This window comes from Bactrocera neohumeralis, chromosome 4 (assembly GCF_024586455.1).
Source record: "Bactrocera neohumeralis isolate Rockhampton chromosome 4, APGP_CSIRO_Bneo_wtdbg2-racon-allhic-juicebox.fasta_v2, whole genome shotgun sequence".
NCBI classification, from domain to species: Eukaryota; Metazoa; Arthropoda; class Insecta; order Diptera; family Tephritidae; genus Bactrocera; species Bactrocera neohumeralis.
Window position 1 is genome coordinate 82,955,420 of NC_065921.1, and position 26,413 is coordinate 82,981,832.

Sequence of the window (26,413 nt, forward strand, 5' to 3'; positions counted from 1 at the left end):
TCGTTTGGTATCGAACGGCTCGGATAGGTCCTTCCCGATCCTGATGGAGCTTTTAGTATTGCTCAACGTCAGTTTACACAGCCGTATTCGTTTTGCGGGGATACCAAATTCAGACATCATGGCATAAAGGCAGCTCCTTTATCCAAGCTAAAACTGCAATTAATTTTGACCTTTAAGTTCGAACTCGTTCTAATTATACCTTTGAAACCAAACATGTCCCAAGAAACTTAAGTGTCAGCAATTTTCTTACTGCGCTTCCTCTCAATTACTTTCCATTAAAGACATCAAATTCTATACATCCCACACTTTCGCATAAATTCATAATTTTCCTCACTTTCTTGCGCATTTTTTCACGTGCCTTCGTTTGGTACCAAAACGCCGTTTTATAGTTCAATGCGTGCGTCAGTCAAACGACAAGAATTCACACACTTATTAAACCATCCTTCAACAACTGACTTCGTATTTGTGTATGTATGTATATTTGACTTGTGCGTGCAGTAGCAGCATACTTCATCCCTTCGTGTGTTTGTCGTGCTTTATCAATAGAAATATTCAGCAGCAACAAACACCAGCGCGCAAAGAAGTGTGCAATCGGGAAAACTTCATTAAGAAATTCTTTGCATTGTCTTCCAGTATTTGTCGCCTGATTGTGTTGTCGATTTGTCAGCAATGCGAAATTCTGGGCCAAGGCATTTCGCCGCTTGTTCGTAATTTTTTTCTCTGCTTCCGTTGCGTACTAAAAACGCCGCAGAAATGTGAAATATTTATAAATGAGTACGTGTATAAATGCATTGATGGATGTACGCGCACTTTTCGTTATGACTGTGTGTGTGTGTAGTTGCATGTGTGACTAGAAGTGTATTGATATGAATGAAGTTGATGGAAATTTTATTTGGGTGGGCGTTTGAAATGAATGACAACGGTGTATATGTATGTATATACATATATGTACATATGTGTGTTTATGCATGCAGTTATGTATTTTTATTTTCTATATATGAGGCGTTATTTGGTATGCGTAATTGTGTGCCAGCAATTCGGTTGCTTTGCTAATGCCAAAATTGAGTTGATTATGAAATTTAACAATCAAACAAGAGCAAAGACTTTGTGAGAGTGAGTGCATGGCTTGGTGTGAGAAGGTGGTTATTTCGGATATTTAAAAATAGCTGCAATTGGATTACGTATTGTTGCATATATATGTACTTGTGCACCAAAATTACGTGATACAAATTTCGAATGTTAAAAAAATTTTTTTTTTGTTAATTTTTCTGCACTTTCAATGAAACAATTAAATTATTACTGCGTAATTATGCATTCAACACATGGAGCTGTCTCAAAAGCATCTTTATTTGTAGATAAAATATACATATGTAAATAAGTTTTGTCCGCCATTCTGCAAAAAAAGATCTATTTATTTTGTTATTGTGTTTTGTTTGTCTTCTTATACCCTGAATAGCATTAGTAAGTTTGGCGCGAAGTTTGTAAAGCTCAGCAGGGAACGTTGGAGAACCCATGTAGTATATGTACATACATATGTATGTATGTATATATGGGAATTATTCTACAATTTTTGAGATATCGTGCTGAAATTTTGCCCATATTTTTTTCTTCCCAAGAAGCTTCACATTTATCACACCGCCGTTATCAGACCACTATAAGGTAAAGCTGTCATATAAACTGACCATCTTACAAACAAGTTGTTGTATGAAAAATTTTCTTGTTTAATAAGATATCTTCCCGAAATTTGGCAGTTACTATTACCTAAAAGAGCGCTATAATCTCTGGGCACATTGTTCAGATCGGACCACTACAGCATATAGCTGTCATATAAACTGACGCATCAAACTCAAGATCATAGTATTTCTATACCCTTTTATCCTATGAGAAATGCACCTGTAAGGATTTTAAAGCTTGAGTGCAACCGATCTTAACGCTTTTTCTTGTTTTTTATATACTTTTCCCTTTATATATATTTATGTATATGCTTGTATTAATCTGTGGACTTTAATTAACCAAAAAAATAAAAATAAAAATTGTGTTAACAGGGATTTCGTTAAGAACACTAAAATTAATTCTTTGTTGGTGGATAGAGTCATGTGTAGAAGTTCACGCAAGTGCGGAAAGTTCTCTGATCGTCATTCACTTGGGAGTGGCCAGAAATAATTTTTTTAAGTATCCTCTAGGCAGCCTAAGAACATCCATTTGAAGGCGAACTAAATTGAGAAGGCGAAAAATCCCCTCCACAGGATTGTGCGCTGGGTTTCGGACCCGCCAAATAAAAAACGCCCCCAATGAACAGTAAAAAACAGCTTCAGAATTTTATTTTTATTAATTATATTATATTATAAATTAATTGATAATTGTTGCAAAATATTTCCATGCCACATACAGTACCTGTCCAATAAATTACGAACAAACAAAAAAATTATCCGGAGTTCTAACTTTAATCATTAATAGAAACATAAATATTTGGCGTATTTAAAAAAAAAATATTTTTTATATGCCATATACATTAAACTTAAATTATCATATTTTTGTATTGAATCATATTCAATATTATTAAATTATATTAAAAATATTAAATTTTTGTTTTCGTTCGTAATTTATTGGACAAGTACTGCATATTAAATATAGTTTTTAATTTTTTTTAATATATTTATTTGATACTGTATACTATTTATTAATTTTTTTTTATAAATTTCAAAACTTTTATTTTTTTTATACATACATATTCATATATACATATGTATATATTATTATTATTTTATACCTATTATTTATTTACTTTTTTGTTTTTTTTTTAGTTTTTACTATTTTGTTGTAAATGTTTTTTTAATTTTTTATGTTTTTATATATTTATTTATTATTATATATTATTTTATTTAATTTTTATTTTTTTTTTATTAATTTATTTTTTTATTTTTTTTTTTTAATAAAATAATTCTATATTATTTTTTTACTTCTCTGATTTTGTTTAATTATTATTATTTTTTGCTTATTTTTCTCAAATTTCATAATTTTCGTTAAATTTTATTTTTATTTTATACAAATATAGTATATATCAAAAATTTTATTGTAATTTTTAATATTTTGTACATTTATTTATTGTAATATATTATTTATTTCCTTTTTTATTTTTTGTTATAAATTTCATAACTTTTATTTTAGTTATTTATTTATCATTGTATATTATTTATTGACTTTTTTTTTGTTTAATTGTTATTTTGTGGATTTGTCTAACTATTATTATTATTTTTTCATAAATGTTTTTTTTTTTTAATTCTTATTCTTATATGTATTTATTTATTGTTATATATTATTTATTTCCTTTTTTAATTTTTGTTATAAATTTCATAATTTCTTTTTATATATTATATTTTTTCTTTTTTAAGTTTTTTTTATAAATTTCATAATTTTTATTTTATATACATATTCATTATTTTATGTATATATATTTTTTTGTTTTTGTTTAATTATTATTTTTGTTGTTTTTTTTCTCAAATTTTAGTTTTTAATTATATATGTATATTTATTACATTTTGTGTTTTGTTTGTTTAATACGTATTTTTTTATTTTTGTATTATAATTTTTTTCATTTGATATTTAGTTTTCTATAGTTTTCTAAAACATATGTTTTTTTTATTTATGTTTGCTTGAAAAAAATTAAAATTTTTTAGGATAAAGATGTGGTTAGTTAAATAAAATAGAGAGCTTTAGCTTAACCTTTCTGATTTTGGAGAAATTTTTGTATGTGACCATATGTAGAACTCCCCTCCTCTAGTATTTTAACCCAAAATAAACTTCTCACCAATAAAACGCAAACAAAAACCTCTTAAATGCCTAAATGTTTTTAAAAATCCTTCAGTGGACATAAAAACGTTTAAGAAATCAATGAAGCAACAAAAGAACACTCAACCCAATTCCTTGCTTAGAAACATCAAGACCAACCCACACTCAACTAGACACACTTGTACAAAAACTTAGCCCATATTTTGATTTTAGTTGACACTTCAAATGACAAATTCAAAGGTGATATGTCTGGGGGTGCTTACAAATTCATGAGATCCGCTACGATTTGTCATGCCACATTTGCCACACACACACAGTTGTATGTACGTGAGCATATTGCACGCAAAGTGCTTAAGTTTATAACAAATAAGTACGCATGTGTGTGTGTGTGTGTAAAGAATGCTTAAAGCAACGGCTTTCTAAGAAAAAGTGACCACTTTTGATTTGTAGCTATTTGGAAAGTGCGTTCTTGGCTTTTTTATTGTCTACTTGCCTGGGCTTTTTCCCGTAATTTTCACCCTAAAAGTATGCTTAAATATATGTGCATGCATTTGTGTGCCTATTACTGCTTAGCACACACTTCCTCACTTCCTGGCCTGCGTCTTTTGTATTTATGCGGCGACAGTGATTTCTGCTCCATTAACTTTTCGTCTTTGCTGCATACGAATGATGCTCATAAAGAAGAACTGGGGACGTAATCCCCTTTTAGCCTGTTGCATTCCCGCTTCTACTTCGTGTATGTAATAATGTATGTATATATTGTCACATACGCTTTTAAGCACAAGTATATGTATATGAAGGTGTATATGTATTTATGTGTGCGAGTAAATGGCCAAAGCAATTCCTTTTGCTACATCTCTTCGGTGATAGGAAGACTGTGTGACTTTTTAAGTTAATTGTATTTTTATTGCCCACAAGCATAATCAATGCCTCATTAGGTCTTTGGACACTATTACTAAATCTTTTTTGAACCACTGTACAATGTTCTCTTAAAAAAATACCTTCTCTCGCCTTTATAAATTAAAAATTGCCGTAAATTAACCCGAAAGTGTTGCTCCACATACTTCAAGAAATTGTTTTCTCGAGTATAAAATATTTATACCGACACTTGAGATGACTTCGGTATAACTATTTTCAAAAAATCATTGACCATCTTGAGTTAAACGTTGCTCAGAACCCTTTCTTTCTAATTTTAGGCACCTTCTATCACAGCTTTTGCTGTCTATTTACTTTTTCTTTACTTTTTTGACAACAGAAGACCCCAACTTGCTTACTTTTTGGTTGCCAAGGCGAAGAGAAAAGCTTTCCTTGATCAACTCGACAACAAAGTGACTTCTTTAGTCCACTATCATTTTCCAATTTGTTTTATTAACTTTATTTACTTCATCTTAAGAACTGTTTGTGAGACTTTTTTGAACTTATTCTTTTCATGAATTTTAATATCTCTTTTCCCGTTCATGATTTTTGAGAGTTCTGGAAGTGTTAATTTGGTTTAATAATTAATGAATAGAAGTATAATAAAAAGAAGAAAACTTGTTCACAGACAGATGGCGCTATGTATCATTTTCCAAGTTTTGTTTACTGGTAACTGGTAAGCTTTGTTTCTGCTTATTTTTTCCTTGGCGTAAGCTTTTTGTTTGTCTCTTTGTTTTCAAAGCTGTGTAAGTGAGATCCCTCTTAGGATCAACCTCTTAGCTTAACCAAACTTAAACTTGTTTTCATATAATATTTGAAAGATTTTATGAGATTATGTTTTGAAATATAATTTTGAAACGAACATTATGCCAAAAAACTATCGAGAATGTTAGATAAGACCGATTTTCGATAGGTACAATTGATTCTGTGAAGTTTTAAGGTAGTAATCTGGTAACTTATGCCTATTTTCATGACTTCTTTGGAGGGTGGTTTTTATAGGAAAATAAAAATTAATTATCTTGAATATTTAGAGTGTTTTTATTTACGTGGGCGGCCTGGGTGATTTTGATTGATGTTATAAGAAATCAAATATTATTGATCATTCTTAATCTATAAACATGTCATTCTGGTCGGAACTACGGAAGTTAAATTTCAAGGGTAAATAACAAAATGGCGGACTTTAAAAAAAAGTCCTTTTATTTTAGCAAAGGAAGGGTTGTAAAATAAAAAGTTAGGGTGAAAAAAATTCTCGTTAGTACCGACGAGAACTGTGAGTATGTAGAACAGCGTGTTAAAATTTGAAAGCAATCGGTTCAGTAGAAAAAAGTTAGGACCCGGGCCGACCAGAAAAACATTGTTTTGAGAAAAACGTGTTCAAAGTTCAACAACTCCGAGAGAGAGGACTCCGAGGCGCTCTAGGAAACTCGTTATAACTCCCAAAATATTTCGAATTTAAGCCGAAGGCCCTGGCAGCCAGTGCTTTAGCTCGCAAGTGAGGTAATTATTTATAATTGTTTCTCTTTTAAATAAATAAAAAAAAATTAATTTCGAATTTCTGTCTGAAATTTTCACAGTGTATTTTCAAGACATTTTACTTTAAAATTAAGCAAAAAAAATGTTTCGATTTTTTGAAAAATTAAGCTTAAAAAAAAATGTTTCGATTTTTTTTTGGACATGTCATCAACAATGATTACTAGACTATCAATGATATCAGCTATATTATGGCTTGACGAGATTGATATGAAAATGCTTTTCATCTAAATGGCAGCAATAGAAAGATTCAGTGTAGCTTATAACAGGCGATGCGTACTCCACTCTCGTTAGTTTCGGTTATACCCTACTGGAAACAGAGTCAGATTTAAATCCAGTCAAAGCCTTTAGTAGGTTATTGTGCAGACATTATCTTCTAGTAGAGTATTTTTCTAGGTTTCATGCACGAAAAAAGACGGAATCACTGCAGCTGGAGGATCATTTTCTTAACTGGAAATATATGTATTTAATTTTTTTCTTCAAAAAATTGGCTGTGTGTTCTTAAAATATGTATAAATATACACTTAAAATTTAAAAATAATTGAAAGAGTATTTTGTTTCTTTTTTCTTCGCCATTTTTACGCTGTGTCTAGACGGTCTAGAAGCATGATTTTCAGGTAATTTTTGAAATATTCTACGGAAAAGTTGGATAAGTCTGAAGAGGGTATATGAGCATACATTTTTTTTATACTGAGGACCTCCTCTATCCATACGTCCCATCAATTCCAAAAGCATCGTAATATTGTAGCACACATCGTTTGCGCAAAGCTTTCGTGAAAAGTGGCCCGAAATATGCGTCGACAACTCTTGATTTTTGCTTCACGATAATGCACCGTCGCATGCTGCAGTGAATCTTGGAGACTTTTCGCCAAATTTTCAACCAATATCGTGCCGCAACCACCGTATTCGCCTGATTTAGCTCATTGTGACTTCTGGCTATTTCACAAATTCAAACGATCGCTCCGGGGAAACCGATTTCAGTCAACTGAAGACAATAAACGTGAATTGCTGCGCGCATTGAAGGCTATTCCGGAAATTGACTTGAACAACTATTTCGAGGATTGGAAAAAATATTGGCACAAATGTATTGGGGTCGAAGGGGATTATTTGAGGGGCACGATATAGATTTTGAAGCATAAATTAAGAGTTTTAAAATTATCAACAAAGTCTTACTATTTTTTGCTCATAGTAGTATATCTCCTAAAAAAATTTGAATTTTAAAAAATCTTCTTGTTTACATATTTAATTAGTTAAACTTAGAAAATATAAAAAAAAAATTTTTTTTTTTTTATTTCTAGACTAGAATAGTCTATTAAGAATAAAAATTATGAAAAAATACTCTGTTGTTTTAGCTATGAAGAGTTTTATACGAAACAAATGTTCTTCCTCAGAACGTTTCACAGAGTGATCTCTTATGAGTAGAGTTAATGATGCTATAGCTATCAACTTTGCTTTTGAACTTGTTACTATCAAGTATGTGATAATGGTTATTAACAGAAAATAATTTTATTTGAAATTTGAGTAAAAAAAATATATGTATGTATTGCATATAAGGTAGTTTTAAACGCCACAAAGGACTACATATATGCAAAAAAAGCTGAAAAATCACCTCCTAAGTGATCTATCCTTCTATTGGAGAATTAAGAGAGCAGGAGGAAAGCTGAAGTTTCGCTTGTAAATCGCGCAGCCAATATTATATTGCACGTGTATGTCACTTATTTTTACAAAAAAGAAACAAATGAGAAAAAAATAATGTAAAAAAAAATGAAAAGAAACCTTCACAAAGTAAAATCCTTTTACTCGACATTTAAATCAGCATTTGCGAAGACAGACAACATAAAATTGATTGCTTGTAATTTAGAAGATTAAAACAAAAATCCGATTCACACTAGAGAAATTGCGCTTAGGTCAACGAATCAGAGCCACAACACAACGAACACACACAGCGACACACATGTATAAGTGTAGCAAGCGCATAGGCACACATACAAGCGTAAGTATAGCAGTCGTTAGCCAGGACATGCGCAATGGCGTTGAGAAGGCGTGCACAAAAGCATCAACAGCGGCGCAGTGACCAATGACAGCCGGCGGATAAAAAGCATACATTCACAAATATACACGCACACATACCATGGCAATGTATGTAATTATAACTATGCTGCTTATCCGCCGTGGAATGGCACAGATGCGCCTACTCTCGCTTTGAATTCCAACGGATGCTGTTTATTGGAAGCAACGCGCTATGGCAGTGAGTACAAGTATGCGCTCACACAACTTTACATGCATAGCTGCTTGTGTATGTGTGATATAAACATATGTACATACATTACATGCATGCCACAAGTTGTTGCCACAGTGAACGGAGTGCTTTCACAGCGACGCATGCGAGCGAAGTTCAGCAGCAATTCACAGGCCACAGGCAGTTGGAGCACCAAATAAATCACTTTGCTCCCGCATGTGTGTGTGCGCTTTCTTTTATAGTGGCATATTTTATTGCGTTTGCGGTGGATAATAATGACCGCACACGTTGGGCATGGTCGCTTGGTGAAATCTCTATAGGGCGTTGGAGGTGCGTGTGATTTATTGTTATTCTTGTAAGTACATATAAGGAGGATAGAGTCATGTGTAGAAGCTCACGCAAGTGGAAAAAGCTCTCTGAGCGCCTTTCACTTGGGAAACGATTCTTTTACATATGGCTCAAGCAGCTCACGACTTCCGGTGTCATCCGGTACTCGGATAAGAGACCCCTCTTTTGATGACGACCAGTGTAAATGTATCAATGATTGCAATTTAAGGGCATGAGCCTGTAATGTCCGGTCTCTTAATTGAGAAAAAGCCGCTGTCCAGTTGGTTGATGTCCTCGTAAGAGTAAAGGTTTACATCATTGCCGTCCAAGTAGAGCGATGGACCGGACAAGCACTGAGACGAGTAGGTGCTTGCGGCGTTTACTAAAATGGCCTTCTAAAGGAGCACAAATTCGGTGTGGGATTGGTGGCTGGGAGAAAGACTCCGTCGTCGAGTCCTGGCATTCACCTCAATGGATGAACGTCTAGCCACAATCCGCATCAAAGCGAAATTTTTCAGCATTATCTCATATAAGAGCTGCCCCCACCACGATATCAAAACCGAGCTCGTCTGGTATCTTTGGTACAACGATTCGTAAGTTCAGCCTCCATGATGGAGCATCTTCAAATGGGTTGAGGCTGATAGACTTCGCCGGGGCTGGAAATATGGTTATCTGTCGTACCAGATTCCAGCATAAAAAAATTCATCAAGATACTTGACTGTCTCCGGATCAGAAGAGCCACCAACCAGATCGATCATGATGTGATAGAGGGAATACACGTATCCAGTGTTTTAGACATGTGTACGCTCTGAGGTCCCAATATTGACTCGAACCACTATCTTGTTTGCTGCGAGGATACGCACCCACCTATGTACAGCAAAAAACGCACGTCAACAAACACGAGGAAGGTTCGCCGTTGAGAAGCGACTTGCATACCTGCTCTCTGAGAACACTCATCAGCAACTCGGTATAATGGAACTGTGGGACGGCATTTCAAGTTCCTTACGCACAACTACAACCAAAAGCATTGATTTTCGAAAATACAAAGGAACAGCTGGTACGATGAGGGGTGCCGTTGCGCATTGGAGAGAAAGCGACTACCTCCCTCGCAACGTTGCAATCGACCACAGCACCTGTGAGATGGGAAAGAAACCGAGTGTTGAGCAGAGAAGCATTTGTAGACAAAAAAAGAGAGAGGACGTTCCATTGCCAGACCGTGAAGAAGTTCGAACAGCAATTATCCGTCGGAAAAACAAAGCGGCAGGTCCGATCGATTGCCGATTGGGGAGCTATTCAAATACGGTGGCGAAGAACTGATAAGGTGAATGTATCAGCTTTTTTGTAGAATATGCCAGGACGAAAGCATGCCCGAGGATTGGAATTTAAGTGTGCTCCGCCCAATCCACAAAACTACAATCTTCATAAACTACCGTGTGATAAGCCTCCTCAACATCGCATCTAAGGTTAGATCGAGCGTACTGTGTGAAAGATTAAAGCTCAACAAACTGATGGAAAATTAACAACTTATCAGATATTCACTATACACCAAATTTGGAAAATATCAGCCTTCCATATACTATATACATGTACTTATATAAGTTCTTAATAGTTTTTATTCATAGTAATTTCCACTAACTTTTCTTAAAGCCAGCACTGTATCAAAGTGAACAAGCCAAAACTCTACCAGCAGCACGCAACGCTCTCGTAAGTGCTTTCCGCTGTTAACTGCCAACGAACGTAGCCACTGAGCCGGCATTATACACATAAGAAGATAAGCAACCAACTCGTTTTCGCTTAGTTTTTACCTACTTTTACACACATACATACATACTAAAATTTTATACATACTTCCTTACATAGTATATACATTACCAAACACCTTAATTTTCCTCCTCAGTTGTCGAAGCAGCTAATTAATTGCTAAGCTGATGAAATTATGTGTGATCAGTCACCACAGCCTGTCCACACGTGCTCAACAGTATTAATTTTTTCGCAAGGTGCCAACGTGGCTGTACTTTATATTACTTTTGGGGGAGCTCCTGGTTTATTCAAGCCTCACCAGTTGTCTGCGTTGCATACATTTAGGCTAACTACTGCAATGGTAGCTCTGTACTCAAAGTAGCTGATGTTGCGTATACGCCGTGGACGTTTGGAATTGGAAAGTTGGTTTGGCATATTTTTTAGTAAGATTGTGTGCAATTTGTTAAATTTTTTTTTATTGCAAAAAAAATATTTGTAATACATTTTTTCAGATAAAATATTGATTTTATAGAAAATATTTAGCGATGACTTTTTTAAGTTTTTTAATGGATTAAATAATAAAAAATAATATCTTGGCGAAAGTTAAAAAAAAAAATAGTAAACAATTTGCACAATTAATTATACTGAATTATCAATAAGAATTTAAAAAATTACTACATCTTAAATTTAAAATTAAAAAAAAATAAACAAATAAAATAAAATTTATTTCAGAAAATATTTGTATTTTTAAGGTTCATTTAGATAAAATATTGATTTTATTGAAAACATTTAACGACGACTTTTTCGAATTTTTTTATTGAATTAAATAATAAAAAATTATATCTTCGTGAAAGTTTAAAAAAAAAGTCAAAAAAAGTATAAGCTCAAAAATGAAAGAAAAATTGTATACGTATTAAATATATATGTAAATAAAATGTATGTAATTATCATGTACTTCAAATTAAAATGTAAACGTTACGCTTGAAACATGTATAGAAGTATATCAAATGATAAATATACTACGTTTTAAATATAAAAATTATGTAACAAATGCTTAAAATATGTAAACGATTCAATTAAAAAATAAGCAAATTTGCAACTATGCATATAAAATATTAAAACTTAAAGCGCATATGATATTGAACAAAAACACAATTATCTAAATAATTCTTAATAACGCCTTGTAAAATAATAAATAGCACCATATTTTCGAAAATGTGTTTTTTTGCTTTTTTTTAGAACAAATTTCCGGAATAAATCGGTTTACAGTTGCTTTTTTTTTTCAATTATACAAACCTCGATTATTCCAATTCAATAAGCGCTGTTCACCATGTGAGGCCCTAAATCTATGCTACATAAATGTAAATGCTCTGCTAATGTAAACATATGGGCTGTTAGCCACATCCCACTGTTAAAAGGCCGCTCACAGCTATCAGTAGCTTTAACAGCACAAAATCTTTAGCTCAAATGTAATGGATTGCGAATTATTATTAGTAATCCTGTTGGAAAAAGTGTATTTTTTAACACTGTTTCTGATCAAGTGTTACATAGCACATTTTCCACACGAAAAGTACATTTTCGTATTTTTTTCTGTAACTGCTACTGCTATATTGCTGTTAATGCTTAATGTTAATGAAATTTGTAATGTTAATGCAGTAAGCAGCTTCATGGAGTTAAGTTGTATCACATTTTCTTGATTACAAATCAAAATAATGGCAGAAAACAGAATAAGCGATATATAACAGCTGCTAAAACAACAACAGTGTTATATGTATGCGTTTTGATTTCTATTTTTTTTTTAGTTTTTATAAAATATGTATCAAATTTTTTTTTAAGTATTTTTTATTATAAAAATAATTATTAATTAAATAATTCAAAGTAGCATATTTAAAGTATAAAAATACTTACCCTATATAATAAATTTTATTTTTTTCTTAATCTTTTTAATGCTGCAGAGATGCTATCTTCGCATGTTACCTTGCAGATATTGACAGAAAAAAAATGTATTTCCGATTTTCAAACAAGAGCATTTTTTCTTTATTAAAAGCATGTAAAAATATTGAATTTTTTTAGATTAAAGAAGTAATGAAGTGCACGTCGGACATCACTAGAGTGCATACTATAAATATACATAGCTCACATTGGTCACTCTTTATTGGCGTAGACACCGCTTACGATGTTATAGCCAATAGTTAACAAGAACTCTACATAAAAGCGACAAAACAGAAGATTATGGAAGCCCGAAAGAAAAAGATGATCGAGAAAATCTTTGTAAATTAAAATGGCTTGAATATAAATTGCAAATGAAATTATTTATATTTATTTTTTTTTTTACTTTTCCAATGCTTTAACAATTTAGGCATAGTATTTAACTAATCAAAGTGCATTTGTTGTTATGCGTTTATTATAAAACATTTCATAAATAAGTGAAATGTAAATTTAATACTAAATCTATATACACTTAAGTATGTATGTGTGTATATGTGCCCACCAACTTTAAAATATGTATAAGTAAAAATTGTATTTTATTGAAATAAACTTTTATTTATAATAAAAAAGGTACGTTAAATTAACACTAATACAACCATACATACACATGTATGTATGTATGTATGACCTCTACCAGAATCTTCATTAAGAATATGTGCACTTAATTATATATTAGCATTTACATACATATTTATATGTAACATAACCAAATGGTTATACAAACATACATGTATAACTATAGTAATTAAAGCTAAGAAGTCTGGACTTTTAGAATTTACAGACGATATTGCTTGGCTTTTTAAAGTTTGCGCTTTGCAAAAATATTTTAAAATCTAATAATCAAAACAAAAAATTTAAAGAATGTGTCTAAAATAAAAGAAAATATTAAAAATAATAGCATGTAAAAATACAAATAAAAAATAAAAGAAAATATTAGGAAAATAAATGTATACAAAAATAAATGTGTAATAAAAAAACCAAAACAAAAGGAAAAGAAGTTTATATAGAAAAGATGAACGCAAAAATTTTACAAATAAAAAATTTGATTAAAATTAATAAATAAAAAAAAAAAGTATGAAAAAATTTCAATTTATTTTCAATATCAGGTATATTACAAAAATAAATTAAAGCCGAAACATTAAACATTTTTCAATAAAGAAAATATATCAAGTTAGAAGAAATTTAGACATAAAAAAACAAAGAAATAAAAACATTATATTAATATGCATACATATGAGCTGAAACACTTCAATTCATTACCCTTAGATAAAAAATTAAAAAAAAAATATTTCGTGTATTGCAGAAAAAAATTTATTATTATAGAAAGAAATTTATGCAGAAAAACTAGACGCAAAAAATTGAAAAATGAAAAAAAAATAATTAATCAAAAGAATAAAAATAAATAAGAAACAAAAATATAAATTAAAACAAAATAATACTAAGTATATGAAAAGAAATATTTTTCAATAAAGAAAAAATATTTATATAAAAATTAAGAAGTTAGGAATATTAAAGAAATTAAATATTAACATATGAAATAAAACTATAAAATTAACTAATGATAACTTAAAAATTGTAAAAAAAAATATATTTGATTAAAAGAAAATAAAAGAAATGAAAAAGAAAATATATATTTTTATAACTTTGAAGAAACAAATTTAAATTTATGTATACATATATAAAAAAAGAACAAACTTTTTTGTTAATTAGAAATTGTAAAAACAAAATATTATTACCAAGTAATTAAAGAAAAATATTTAAGGGATATCTTAGACTGTAAATAAAAAACAAATTCTAAAAAATTAAAAAAAATCATACTATGTATGTAAGTATTTTGCTGACCCGGCATCCAAACTGGTTCGTCTTTGGCGAAACTTTAAAATCGTTTTTCTAAAAACTGTTTTTTTCAAAACGATACCCACGATTTCTCTGGTAGATATTTAGAAAAATCGATATTTTAGAAAAACATTTTTGAAAAAAATAAATTGTTAGAGAGTCATTTTTATAGAGTTGTCTATGCCCATATATTAAAATTTAAATTTTTGATTTTTTTGAAAAATTCGAAACAGTCAAAAAAAGTGGTACAGAAATTTATTTTTTTTCGGGCAGTTGCCACTTTGTGGAAAAAATTTTACCAACTTTTCCGTAGTTCCACATTGCACGACATTATACTACATTAATATTTTTTTCTGGTTTCAGGCTGCTCAGAGGGTTGAAATCGAGACCACCCCAAAATATTTAAGGATTTTTTTTTTGAAATAACCAAAAGCAAAATAATAATATGTGAAAAGTTAAAATAAAAATTATTATTAACTACATTAAAAGTTGTTAAATGTATTAAAAAAAATCTGTGCGATCAAAGGAGAATATTACAAAAAAGAAATATTTTAAAAGGCGTAAAAATAATAAATAAAATTCGTCTCTAATATTTTAGTCACATTTTAATGCTCATAGAATTAAACGAAATGTTTGTATGGTTATTATTATTACAATTATTATTATAATTAATAAAAATTATTATAATTAATATAATTATCAATAATAATATAACATAATTAATTATTATAATTATTATTAATTTTAGTTATCTCCAAAATATACATATATTACTATTAAGCTACGCAAATATATTTCAAAACCCTTTGTAATGCAAAGCATGATTAATATACGCACCTAATTTTAAAACATTGCTTATAACAAATGCATTGCATTGACGCATAAAAATCTCAATTCTTTAAATCTGAAAGTGATTGCCTATTTTTTTACATACATACATACTGCTTAAAGTTAAATTACACTATAGCGCTAAATATATTTTTAGGCGTGTGCACGTGACACAAAAGGGCAAAACTATAACTAAGTATTATCTATGTATGTATGTTTAGAAAGTGCTAATAATTGCTGTATATTGCTAATAAGTGTTGTAAAATTTGAATACAAATAAATAGTAACACAATACAATTTGAGCTTTTGGGTTGGCATTGCAAGTGCTTAAAAAATGTAAATGTGTAAGTGTGTAATTAAGTGTTTTTTTTTGTATAGAAATTGTTTTGATAGCTACTCAGAGTAAGCCTGTTTATAATTGAAGGCAATAGAAGTCAATAAGTGCACATAACCTCAATTGTTGCATGAAGCACAAAAGGCTTTACCACTACATACACATATGTGTGTGGGTATGTCTTAAGCTTTCATTGCCAATTACTTACAGCATTACAATTTACTGCTTTTACAATAAACATATTTAGAATAATTATTTATAAACACTTTCATTTCATTTTATTTGCTTCAATTTCACATCACATTTAACTTGTCATTTATTTCATTTGTATTACATAAATCATTTAACAAAATTATGCTATACTAATTTCTGCAACAGATTTGTTCATAATTTCTTACAACTGCCATATTAACATTACCCACCGACTCGACTCTTTCATACACTAATAAAAAATGTCGCTAAAGCTAAAGCACAAATCAAACAAAATGTGCGCGCTTCCCAACAAAAGCTTACGCCCAAACTCTACACAACATTGCTCTTTCATAATATAATGCCTATGCGCCGAAGCGGCGTGACACCGCTGTGCCACAGTTGCGCAGCGCCAAATTTCATTATTTACGCTTACACTCGCCCATACTTAATTCATCGTCGGAAAAGTTGAAAACCACCACACACAATCACTGTAAGCCACTGTCGAGTAACGTGTCGTTGACACGATCCAAATCGTCGAGCGTGTCTTCCGAACCGGAGGCGGTCAGGTCGCTCAGCTCGTCGAGGCATTTCTGCTTCTTGCGCACATTCCAGTGCAGGCACTCCGCCAGCGAGTCGAACCAGTCGGAAATTTGATCTTGTGCGCATATGCTGGGTACCGGATAGATGGAGGTGGTCACGCGCAGACAATCGCCGTGCAGCAGCTCCTGCCGATTGCGGCCGTCGAAGGAGACCCACGAAGTGTTGCGGCTGTCCGGCGAGATGCTGATCTGTATTAAGTGAAATGGTATTAATAAATGTTATATGTATATGAAATATATATATAAGTATATATGTATATATAGAATATATAAATGTATACATAAGTACATACCTTCAACTCCACGCCGGCGGGCACCACAATCGGTCGAAAGCTCAGCGAGTGCGGGCAGATGGGTGTCACCATTATCGCCGGCACCGAGGGATGTATCATCGAGGCGCCAGCCGCCACGGCGTAGGCGGTACTGCCGGTGGGCGTGGACACAATCAAACCGTCACCCTGCACCGACGTGATATATTTGCCATCCAAAAAGAGATCGATATTGCTCAGGTACGGTGAGGGCCCACGATCGATGACGACTTCGTTGAGCACCTGTAAAATAGGCGTCTCATTAATATACACAGCATAGTTTATAATTTTGTACTTGCTACGCACCAATATATTCGTTGAACCACGGCTGCCACACTTATTTGTGCCATCACTGCCATCCGTTTGGTAATTGTATGCATTCTTTGTTATTTGATTCGCCGAATCGCTCTCCGATTCCTTGCGGCGATCGTTCTTTCTGTAGATGACACAACGCAAGCGACTGCGCAGCGTGAGCGCAGCATGACCCTCCAGCACGTTGGTCACTTGCTCCTGGAAATTCTCAAATTCGAATGGTGTGAGAAAACCAAGCGAACCCAAATGGAATGCCATCACTGGTGGCACCGATTGCTGGAACAGCAATGAAGCGTACAGCAGTGTGCCGTCGCCGCCGAGACAAACTATGAAATCAATACGATCAGTTAGATCATCACGGCCATCTCTGTGTCGTGCGACAGAAAAGTAGAAAAAATGCATGTTCAATAAAATAAAATTGTTGCTAATGAAAGGGTTGATGGACTCACTTGAATGTCACTAATTTCTCTTTGATATTCTTGAATTTCTTATCCTCTATTAGTAGCGGGTCATCGAGCACCGCCGACTCGACCCAAACGACCATGTGCTTCTCCTGCACCAGCCATTCGACCAGCTGTACGAAGGGTGCCAGCACCGTTGAGTCACGCACTTTCTTTATGACGAGCACGGTGAGCGGTGGCTTGTACCAGGTCAGACGTTGACTGGCGGGATCCTGAATTTGCCTGCAATAGTCGGGGAGAAATGAGTTGAGTTCGTTAGTTTTTAGTCAGAAAAAATAAATTAAACTTTTTTCTTATCAAGTTTTTGTATATAGAAATTCATACTTTTATAAATATTTATATAAAAATACATATTTATTTTATTTTACAATTTTTATGTATTATTTTTTTTAATTAATTTAGTGGGGAGTCGATTCAGCGCCGTTCGCATCAACTCGGACTGACGTAAGGAACGACTTGCACGCGAGATCTTGAACTGAAAGCGTACAAAATACAGCTTGCGCAAAAACTGAACCCGCTCGATCTTCCCAAGCGACATCGCTTCGCTTTATTGGGTCTTGAAAAAAACCAAGAAGATCCGACTTTTTCGAGAAAAACTTTGTTCAGCGATGAGGTCCAATTTCTGGTTCATTTGGGACGAAGAGCAACCTGAAGAGATTCAAGAGCTGCCATTTCATCCAGAAAAAACAACGACTGGTGTGGTTTGTGGGTCGTTGGAATCATCGGTCCATATTTCTTCAAAGAAGAAGTTCAAAGAGAACGTAACCGTCAATGGCGATCGTTATCGCGCCACGATAACCGATTATTTGATATCTGAAATTGAAGCTCGTGATCTCGGCGACATTTGGTTTCAAGAAGACGGCGCCACTTCCCACACATCGCATCAAACAATGGATTTATTGAGAGAACACTTCGATGAACAGATGATTTCACGTTTTGGGCCAGTCGATTGGCCACCAAGATCATGTGAAATAACACCATTCGATTTTTTCCTGGAGAGATATGTAAAGTCAAAAGTCTATGCGGGCAATCCCTGTTCGATTCAGGTCTTGGAGCAAAATATTACGCGTGTTATTCGCCAGTTACCAGACGAAATGCTCGAACGAGTTATCGAAAATTGCACTCATCTGAGAAATAGTCGCGGCCATCATTTCAAGGAGATATCTTCAAAAAATAAATGCCAAAGAATGTTCTTTCGAATGATAATAAATATTCCCTATTAAATTTGAAGTTTCCGTGTTTTTTTTTTAAGAAAGTGGGGAACCTCGAAATGGATCACTCTTCATTATTATAATTATTACTAAAATTACTTCGTTATTCTATATATATTTCCTCATTAAAATTTTACTAATTTACTTACATAACCATTGCTTGATTTTTCATTATTCGTCCACATGGTCCAAATTGTTGGAATGGCGATGGAGCATTCAAACTTCTGGTGCGCCTGTAAATAGAAAGGAAAACACAAACGAAATTAGTTATTTTGAATATATAATACTAAAATATATAAGAAATATGAAAATAAATATAAATACATATTTTATTTATATTAAAAAAAATTTAATTCGATAAGTTTTCAGAAAACTTTATTCAAAATTATATCTTTTTGAAATAATCACAGAAAGTATTAAATTTCGGATCAACTTGCACTTTTCGGAGAATATTTTCATATATAAGAAGGTGGATGGCGAACACGAATCACCATCGGAACACGGACGGATCAAAATTGGTTGATGGGGTAGGCGCAAGAATCTATTACGCTGAGCTAGACCTCAGACGACCCTTCAAGCAGCCAGAATACCGCAGGCAAAAGTCTTTGCAGTCAGAAAAGCCGCAGAGATAGCTAACAACGGCAAGGACATAAAGAGTATCAATATATACCTCCATAGCCAAGGTAATTAAAGCAATAACCTCACAACGCATTGTGACAGATAATGTTCTTTGGAGCAGGGAGGCAGTAGATATAGTGTCTGCCGGGAAGCGGCTGCATATGTACTGGGTTCCAAGCCAAAAGGCCGTTCCGGGAGAGGAAATAGCTAATGAGATTGCGAAAAGTGAAATCCGCTTTACTATCGAACCAGTTTAAGAAATACGCAAATCATTTAAAACGATACACAATGAAATTTCCAAAAGCACTGACAGATGAAAAAACATATACATAGGTAGCATATAGGAACCTCATATGCTATCCACTAGTTGAAAAAAGGCAAGACTGACCAAATTGTTTGGGCCCAAATTAATCTGACTGACTGCAGCAGTGGATAATGTCGTCATAACAAGCAACTTCTTTTCAACTGGGTGCCAGGCCACAAAGACAGCGATAGTAATAAGATATTGGAAGAGACTGCCAAGTGTGGTGCACATCTGTCATACGATAAAGTGACCGACATTGTTAAACTCATGCACGTCTTTACGACGATCTGGATAAGCGCATGGCAAACAAGGTTAAACTTAGTTGGAATGATCTTTCGGGATACAAAACTGCAAAGGTCATGTGCAAAAGGGTAGCTCAGAAATACACAAAATGCCTGCACACACTTGATAGAAGAGACTGCTGCAACATGATTAGAATACTTACTGGTCACACGCCTACAGAATGGGGCTGACAAATAGAGATGACTGCAGGAAATGTCAAAAGTAAAGCACCAGGAAAACAATGGAGCAACTGTTGTGTACTTGTCAGATAAGATAAGATAAATAGATAACGACCTTAGGTCTAACATCCTAAATCACAAAGACTGTCCTCAACATATTGATAAAGTCCAAAATCTGCCAGGTGCTGTGAGACGATAATGAAACTGACTTGGGAGTTTATCCTGCGTCTTAGATTGCAGTCAATTAGGCAGGTGTTTTGGTATTTCAGGCTCCCCTTCACATAACCGACAATTTGCGCAAGAAGCTAGGCCCATGTTATATAAATGCTTCTTCAGCTTGCAGTGGCCAGTGTAGAATGCGACAAGTAGCCTGAGTTTGTCCCTAAAGAGGTTAATTATATAATTAAACTTGCTGAAGTTATAACCCCACATTAGCAACTTGGTTAGGCGCATGTCTTGGAGTTGTTGCCAATACCACTCGCTGCCTACTCCTTCTTTACTGCGGAGCAGCTCTTTTATGGTATGATGACCCACCGCGATGAAGGATTCAGATCCTACCATATTAGTGTATGCTGTGGTGCGGGCGAGATCATCAGCCAGTTCATTTCCGGCTATACCTTGCATTATAACGCTTCGAACATATGGGCCACCCACACTATGAAACACTGGAGGAGGTGTCGATAGTGAGGCCGCAAAACTTATTGAAATTCACGTCAAGCGCAGGCACCCTTAGGGATGACTACTTCTCTTGAACTACTGAGTAGGCGATTGAGAAGTAAAGTCCTCTCTCGACGAACAAAGACCAAACTATACAAGTCATTCATCATCCTCGTGCTGCTATATGGTGCAGAGGCATGGAGTTTTCGAAAGAAAAGTTCTGCGAAAGATTTATGGTCCTTTGCGCATTGACAATGGCAAATATCGCAGTCGATGGAATGATGAGCTGTACGAGATATACGACAACATGACATAGTTCAGCGAATTAAGAAACAGAGGCTACGCTGGCGAGGTCATCTCGTCCGAATGGATGAAAACGCTCCAGCTCTGAGGGCATTCGACGCAGTACCCGTCGAAGAGGAAGACCTCCATTCCGTTGGAAAGTCCAGGTGGAGCAAGCAACGAAAACGAAGAACGACTGGCGCGCTGTTGTAAACTAGGCTATCTTTCTTGCTTTCCTGACTTTACAGAGAATTTCTATCTTTCTTTTCGCAACACGAATCCCTTGCAATTATCTTACGAGTTTTAAATTTCGGTACGCAAGTATGCATTTAATCAACAATCAAAAAAGGAATGCCAGCAATTCGTTTGCAAAAACAATATTTTGCTATAAATTTCTTGCCATTTATTGGCATAACTCCTTACTGACGCCGCCAAAAGTGTTGCGACAGCATTTCGAACGCCAACACATACACCTATACATATACCGCTATGTATTTAGTACATAAACACAACGCGAAACCAAACCAGATTTTTTAGTTGATCACCTTAAAATTGTTTAACGCGGCTGGCGCCTGGCACCGAAATCTCGAAGAAAGAAAAAAATCGACTACTTTTTATAGAGCGAGCGCATTTTAAGAATATTTCTAGCCCATGCGCTATAAAGCTACATACTTAATTGCCTGTAAGCATGCGCGTTTAATTTTCAACTTAACGCCGCATAAAATTTATGCCATAAATATTTATATAAAAATTCGTATAAATTTTGTTAATTATCCGCACAAAATACACAAAGTACTAGCAGCGTATAGTATGTATGTGGGCGTGTTTAACCTTAAAGTTCTGCAGTCCGCCGTGATTTTGTCGGCCAGCGACAGCTGTTCCAGCACAGTTTCGCCATTGTACGCATGGAAGCCGTTATCGGCTATAATGTCGTTATTGAATTCCTTCAAATCGATGGCGGTGCGTTTGAGCGGCACCGCGTCCAGCAGCAGCTCTTGATGGCGCCGATGTATCGGAAACATTTTTCACAGGATTTTACGAGCTCACACTTTTTACGCGATTTTTTTTTTAATGTGGCTTTTGCTTAGTTTTAGCACTTAAGGCACGATAAAAAGCGCATGAAAAGTTCAAAGGCACGGGAGAAATGTTTTTTGTTGTTGTTGTAGTTAATAAGTATCTTTGTATATAGTAAAAACGCACGATCAATTGCGTACGCTGAACTAGCTGCTATTATATTTATTTTAAATTAATTTTTTGTTGTTGTTTTCTTTTGCACTCTACACTTTTGTTAGCTTTATTGCTTCATATATTCATACTAGTATGTGGTTAGCGAACGTTTTGTATTGCCGTGGGTAGTTGGTTGCTTGCGCGCCCGTTCGTTTGCGGCTACTGTGCGCTGCGACTTCAAGCGTTCGCCTTTTTGATTGCCTTTTGATTGGCTTCGCCTGTTTGTTGTTGCTTTTATTAGCCGTATTTTAATGCCGTTGTCGTCGTCGCTCAATTGCTGTTGCCCGCACGAAGGTTAAGAAAATACTGAAAACCAGTGAGCTCTGCGCCCAACAACCTGCCACTACCAACAATTGGTAAAACGTTTTTGTTTTCGGCATCTCTTTTGTTTTCGTTGTGCTTCTTCGGCTCGCAGCATACGGCAGCAACAACAGGCATGTATACTTATGTACATAAGTGTCAGCCAGTCGGTGTCTCAGCTGGAGTCAGCTGGCAGGAATCATAGCAGAAAACGATGAGTATAGCGAAGACTCGTAAACTCATATTGGCACGAGGGGGAGTGTGTAAGCCAGAGTTAAATAACGCTGTTGTTGGCAAAAACCAAAGAAAATATGATATGTACATACATATACTATTGAAATAATACTATGTAACTAAATAATAATAAAAAAAAAATAAACCAAAATTATTGCGATGCTCAGGCGCATGCTGTGCGCTGCTGAGCATGAGATGAGTGTCGCTGCTGTAAACTACACCAATTCAGTCACTAACTGCCTACAGACTTGAAGACTCTTGCTGCGTTATTTAGGCAGCTGTGGGTAGTGAACAGCTGAATTTCCATGGCTTAGCTGAAGTCGCGCGTGGTTTAAGCGCTCAAATCGTGAACAGTAAATAACTACTGGATGCGTTGGGATTATATTGAAAGCGAAAATGTTAGCTATGAGCGCTTGAAAAAACGTAAAGAAAGAGTCTGTTCGCCCTGGTAGCTCCACATAACCGGAACGTAACAGGAATTATAGCTAGGCAAGGACTGCCAACTCGGCAATCTAACTCAAAATTATTCAAGGAAAATGTCGCAGCTGCACTTGATTTCTCGAAATGTATCCAAAAAAGAGATTACGCCCAACGTGGGGCTCGAACCCACGACCCTGAGATTAAGAGTCTCATGCTCTACCGACTGAGCTAGCCGGGCAATTGAGGCATGGTCGCATTATAACGGACTTCTAGATTGAAAGTATTCACAATAGAAGTCAATATTTTTATAAAATGGTGTATAAAATATTTTCATAAAAAATTACAGAAGTAAAACTAAAAAAAACTTAAAAAAATAATATACAGAAACCTAAAAAAATATATGTGTATAAATACGTATACTCGTAATATATAATCGATATCGAAAATCATCTTTTCAGGTGAGGACCCTTTCTACCTTTATGGCTTTTTCAACAAATTGAATTGTCGCTATTGCGGTGAGTCAAATCTTCTAATGTCTTTACTATCAAAAGCGAACGTTATGACACGATGTTGACCGACTTTTTCCCCGAAATTTGTTGAAATCGAGGAGTATAATCTCTACTTCCAACAAGACGGTGCGCTGTCTTATGTTTCCCGTCTAAACATGGACATACTGGGTGTAAAGTTTGGCAACTCGTTAATTTCGAAAAAGACCCAGTCAAATGGTCGTCAAATTAACGCCTCTAGATTATTTTTTTTTTGAGGTTTCTCAAATCAAAGGTTTATGCCAATTAAACAGCAACACTCGAGGAGCTCGAAGACAATATTCAACGCACTATAGCCGAAATTCCAAACGAAATGCTGCACAGAGTCATCGAAAGTCCGCGTAAATGGGTAGGGATAAGTAAATGGAGCCGTGGTAGTAATTTGGCCCATATTTTATTCAAATCGTAAATAGCATAAAATTATCGGAATTAAACCCATTTTAACAAAATTTGCATGTTTTATTTCAGTTTAACATCACGTCGTTTTTGTTGTTAGACCCTGTATATGTATTTTTTTTATTAAATTCTTCAATTCAAGCAATTAACAAATTGTTTTTTTCTAGTGTAAATAATTTTCCCAACTGATTTACACTGGTGGCTGTAAAAAGTTGATCTGCGCCCAACGTGGGGCTCGAACCCACGACCCTGAGATTAAGAGTCTCATGCTCTACCGACTGAGCTAGCCGGGCAACTGGTTCACGTTACTAGGGTGCCATGATTTCAATGGTTTTTTCTTAGCACAGTTCATTTAAATAATTATCTAAAATTAATTCATTTAAAAAAATAATAAAAAAAGGTTTGGGGCAATTTTTTTATACTATTTCTAAAATAAAACCTTAGTCCTTAAGAATTGTATCTCAAAAACCTGTGTAAAATTTCATGAAGATCGGTTGAGTAGTTCTCGAGAAATCTTGCCAACCGACTTCAAAAACAAAGTTTCGAGAAAAACGCTTTTAAAACGGCGCACTTAACCCAGCTAGTCTCGAGCGCATAAGTTCTCAAGGCTGCATCTCTGGAACTATTACTTGAAAATTTATGAAAATATTCTGGAGATGTTCTAGAATTTAATAAGACAATAAAAAATTCGATTTTTTGAAACCTGTAAACCAATGTAATCCCTTAACTCTATATTATAGACCTCAAAGATCCTTAGTTTGAAAAAATATATGTACAAGAAACATTTTTGTTTCTTAGATAGAAATTAATTGAGGTTCTGCATTGCCAGCTATTATCCATTGTGCCCTACTTCTACTGGACCGATTTACCTGAAAATTGTAGAGTCTTCTTTTTAGACTTGTCTGAAACTATTTATATCCCCCCTCTTTTTAATTTTAACTAGTTTTAGTTTTAAAAAATTCCGAACAGTCAAAAAAGTAGTACAACAATTGTTTGATTTTTCAAGCAGTCGCCATTTTGTGAAATAAAATTCTGCAACTTTTCTGTAGAACCAGATTTTCCGACAATATTCTAGGGTAATAACTTTTTTTTGGTTTTAGATTGCTAGGAGGTTTGGCATGGCGGGAATTGTTTTGAGACCACCCACTTGATCAGCCTGTTAATTTTGGGAATTCTTAACTTTTTTATTTTTGCCTGTATTCCTAATAAAAAATGAATAGTAAAAATTTTAATTGCCTTTTTTAGAGAACAATTCAAAAATTATCCTGAAATTCATGCCTCTAGACTCGAATACACCTTTAATTATTAAATATATATGTAGGTATGTACATATGTATGTATCTCATTTCAATTAAAAATCAATAGTTATAATTTAAAAATTTCAAAAATAAATTTGTATAACGGTAATATAACGTCCTTTTAATCTTAAAAAAATACAAAATTTTCAAAATAAAATTTGTATAACGGTAAATATAACATCCTCGATAGTATAGTGGTCAGTATCCCCGCCTGTCACGCGGGAGACCGGGGTTCAATTCCCCGTCGGGGAGATGGATATGCTTTTTTTTAATTTTAAATTAGGAAATTCTGTTTGAAATTAAGTTTTTTTTTGCTTCTATCAAATAAAAACTTTATTTTTAATATATAAATAAAATTATTGAGTACTAATAGATGTATTATATTGTTAGAATATAATATACTTATGTATATTAAATTGTTTTTAATTTTTTTAACCTTTGCAAGGCTGAGGATGAAACATTTTGGTAGTCTTACCTTCGACGAACCGACATGGAAAAGGGAAACTGACATTGGCCCTGTCAACAAATTTGTGATAAGCTCAAAGTGTTTTGTCGATTGCTAAAGGTCTAATGATCTATTATATATTTGTTTTAGGTAACATAACGGATCGGCGTACAAGTGAGACTCTTAACCTAATCTAACCTCACTATGCAGATTTTCTTACAATGTTGTATATTTTCTAATAATATTTTAATTTTTTTGTTGTTTTTATTCTATTCACTTAATAATTTTTGTATTTTCAAACTACTGACCGACTTTTATTAGGCATTAAATAAACAAAAATTTAGCATAGTCACGCCTACAATCGTAAAATAGTCGTGGCTATAAGGTCACAACAAATTCCATTGCACAAGTATACCCGTTTTCGCAGAATTTACATAAATTCTTCCGGTCTACGAAAACAAATTACAACACGTCAACATGGAGCACGCCATAAAAAATAAAATAAAATATGTATAAACAAAACAATTCTGGTAAAATCAATAAAAAAAAATACATAAAAAAACCGATGATACATATGTAATAAAAAAGTAATAAAAAATATTTGTGCGATTACTAA

The 26,413-nt window shown here is 33.8% G+C and overlaps 1 protein-coding gene and 3 non-coding genes across 12 annotated transcripts in view; 1 reads left to right on the top strand and 3 right to left on the bottom strand.

Annotated features, from left to right (window-relative positions):
- Positions 1-15,779: 15,779 nt before the first annotated feature.
- Positions 15,780-26,413, bottom strand: part of LOC126757392 (NAD kinase) — a 51,225-nt gene continuing 40,591 nt past the window's right edge. For 8 of the 9 annotated variants that reach the window (XM_050471272.1, XM_050471279.1, XM_050471274.1 and 5 more), the window contains 5 exons: positions 18,760-18,843; positions 17,388-17,621; positions 16,933-17,305; positions 16,612-16,869; positions 15,780-16,507 (listed from right to left, as the gene is read on the bottom strand). In XM_050471272.1, coding sequence (XP_050327229.1) covers positions 16,205-16,507; positions 16,612-16,869; positions 16,933-17,305; positions 17,388-17,621; positions 18,760-18,843 — 1,252 coding nt within the window. In that variant the 3' untranslated portion in view covers positions 15,780-16,204. Of the gene's footprint in view, positions 16,508-16,611; positions 16,870-16,932; positions 17,306-17,387; positions 17,622-18,759; positions 18,844-21,763; positions 22,438-26,413 lie in introns of those variants that run through there. The other variant, XM_050471275.1, reaches the window with a different exon arrangement.
- Trnak-cuu (transfer RNA lysine (anticodon CUU)) lies at positions 23,279-23,351 on the bottom strand. Its single transcript has one exon. It is a non-coding gene; the product is annotated as a tRNA-Lys (tRNA).
- Trnak-cuu (transfer RNA lysine (anticodon CUU)) lies at positions 24,275-24,347 on the bottom strand. Its single transcript has one exon. It is a non-coding gene; the product is annotated as a tRNA-Lys (tRNA).
- Trnad-guc (transfer RNA aspartic acid (anticodon GUC)) lies at positions 25,533-25,604 on the top strand. The gene has a single exon. It is a non-coding gene; the product is annotated as a tRNA-Asp (tRNA).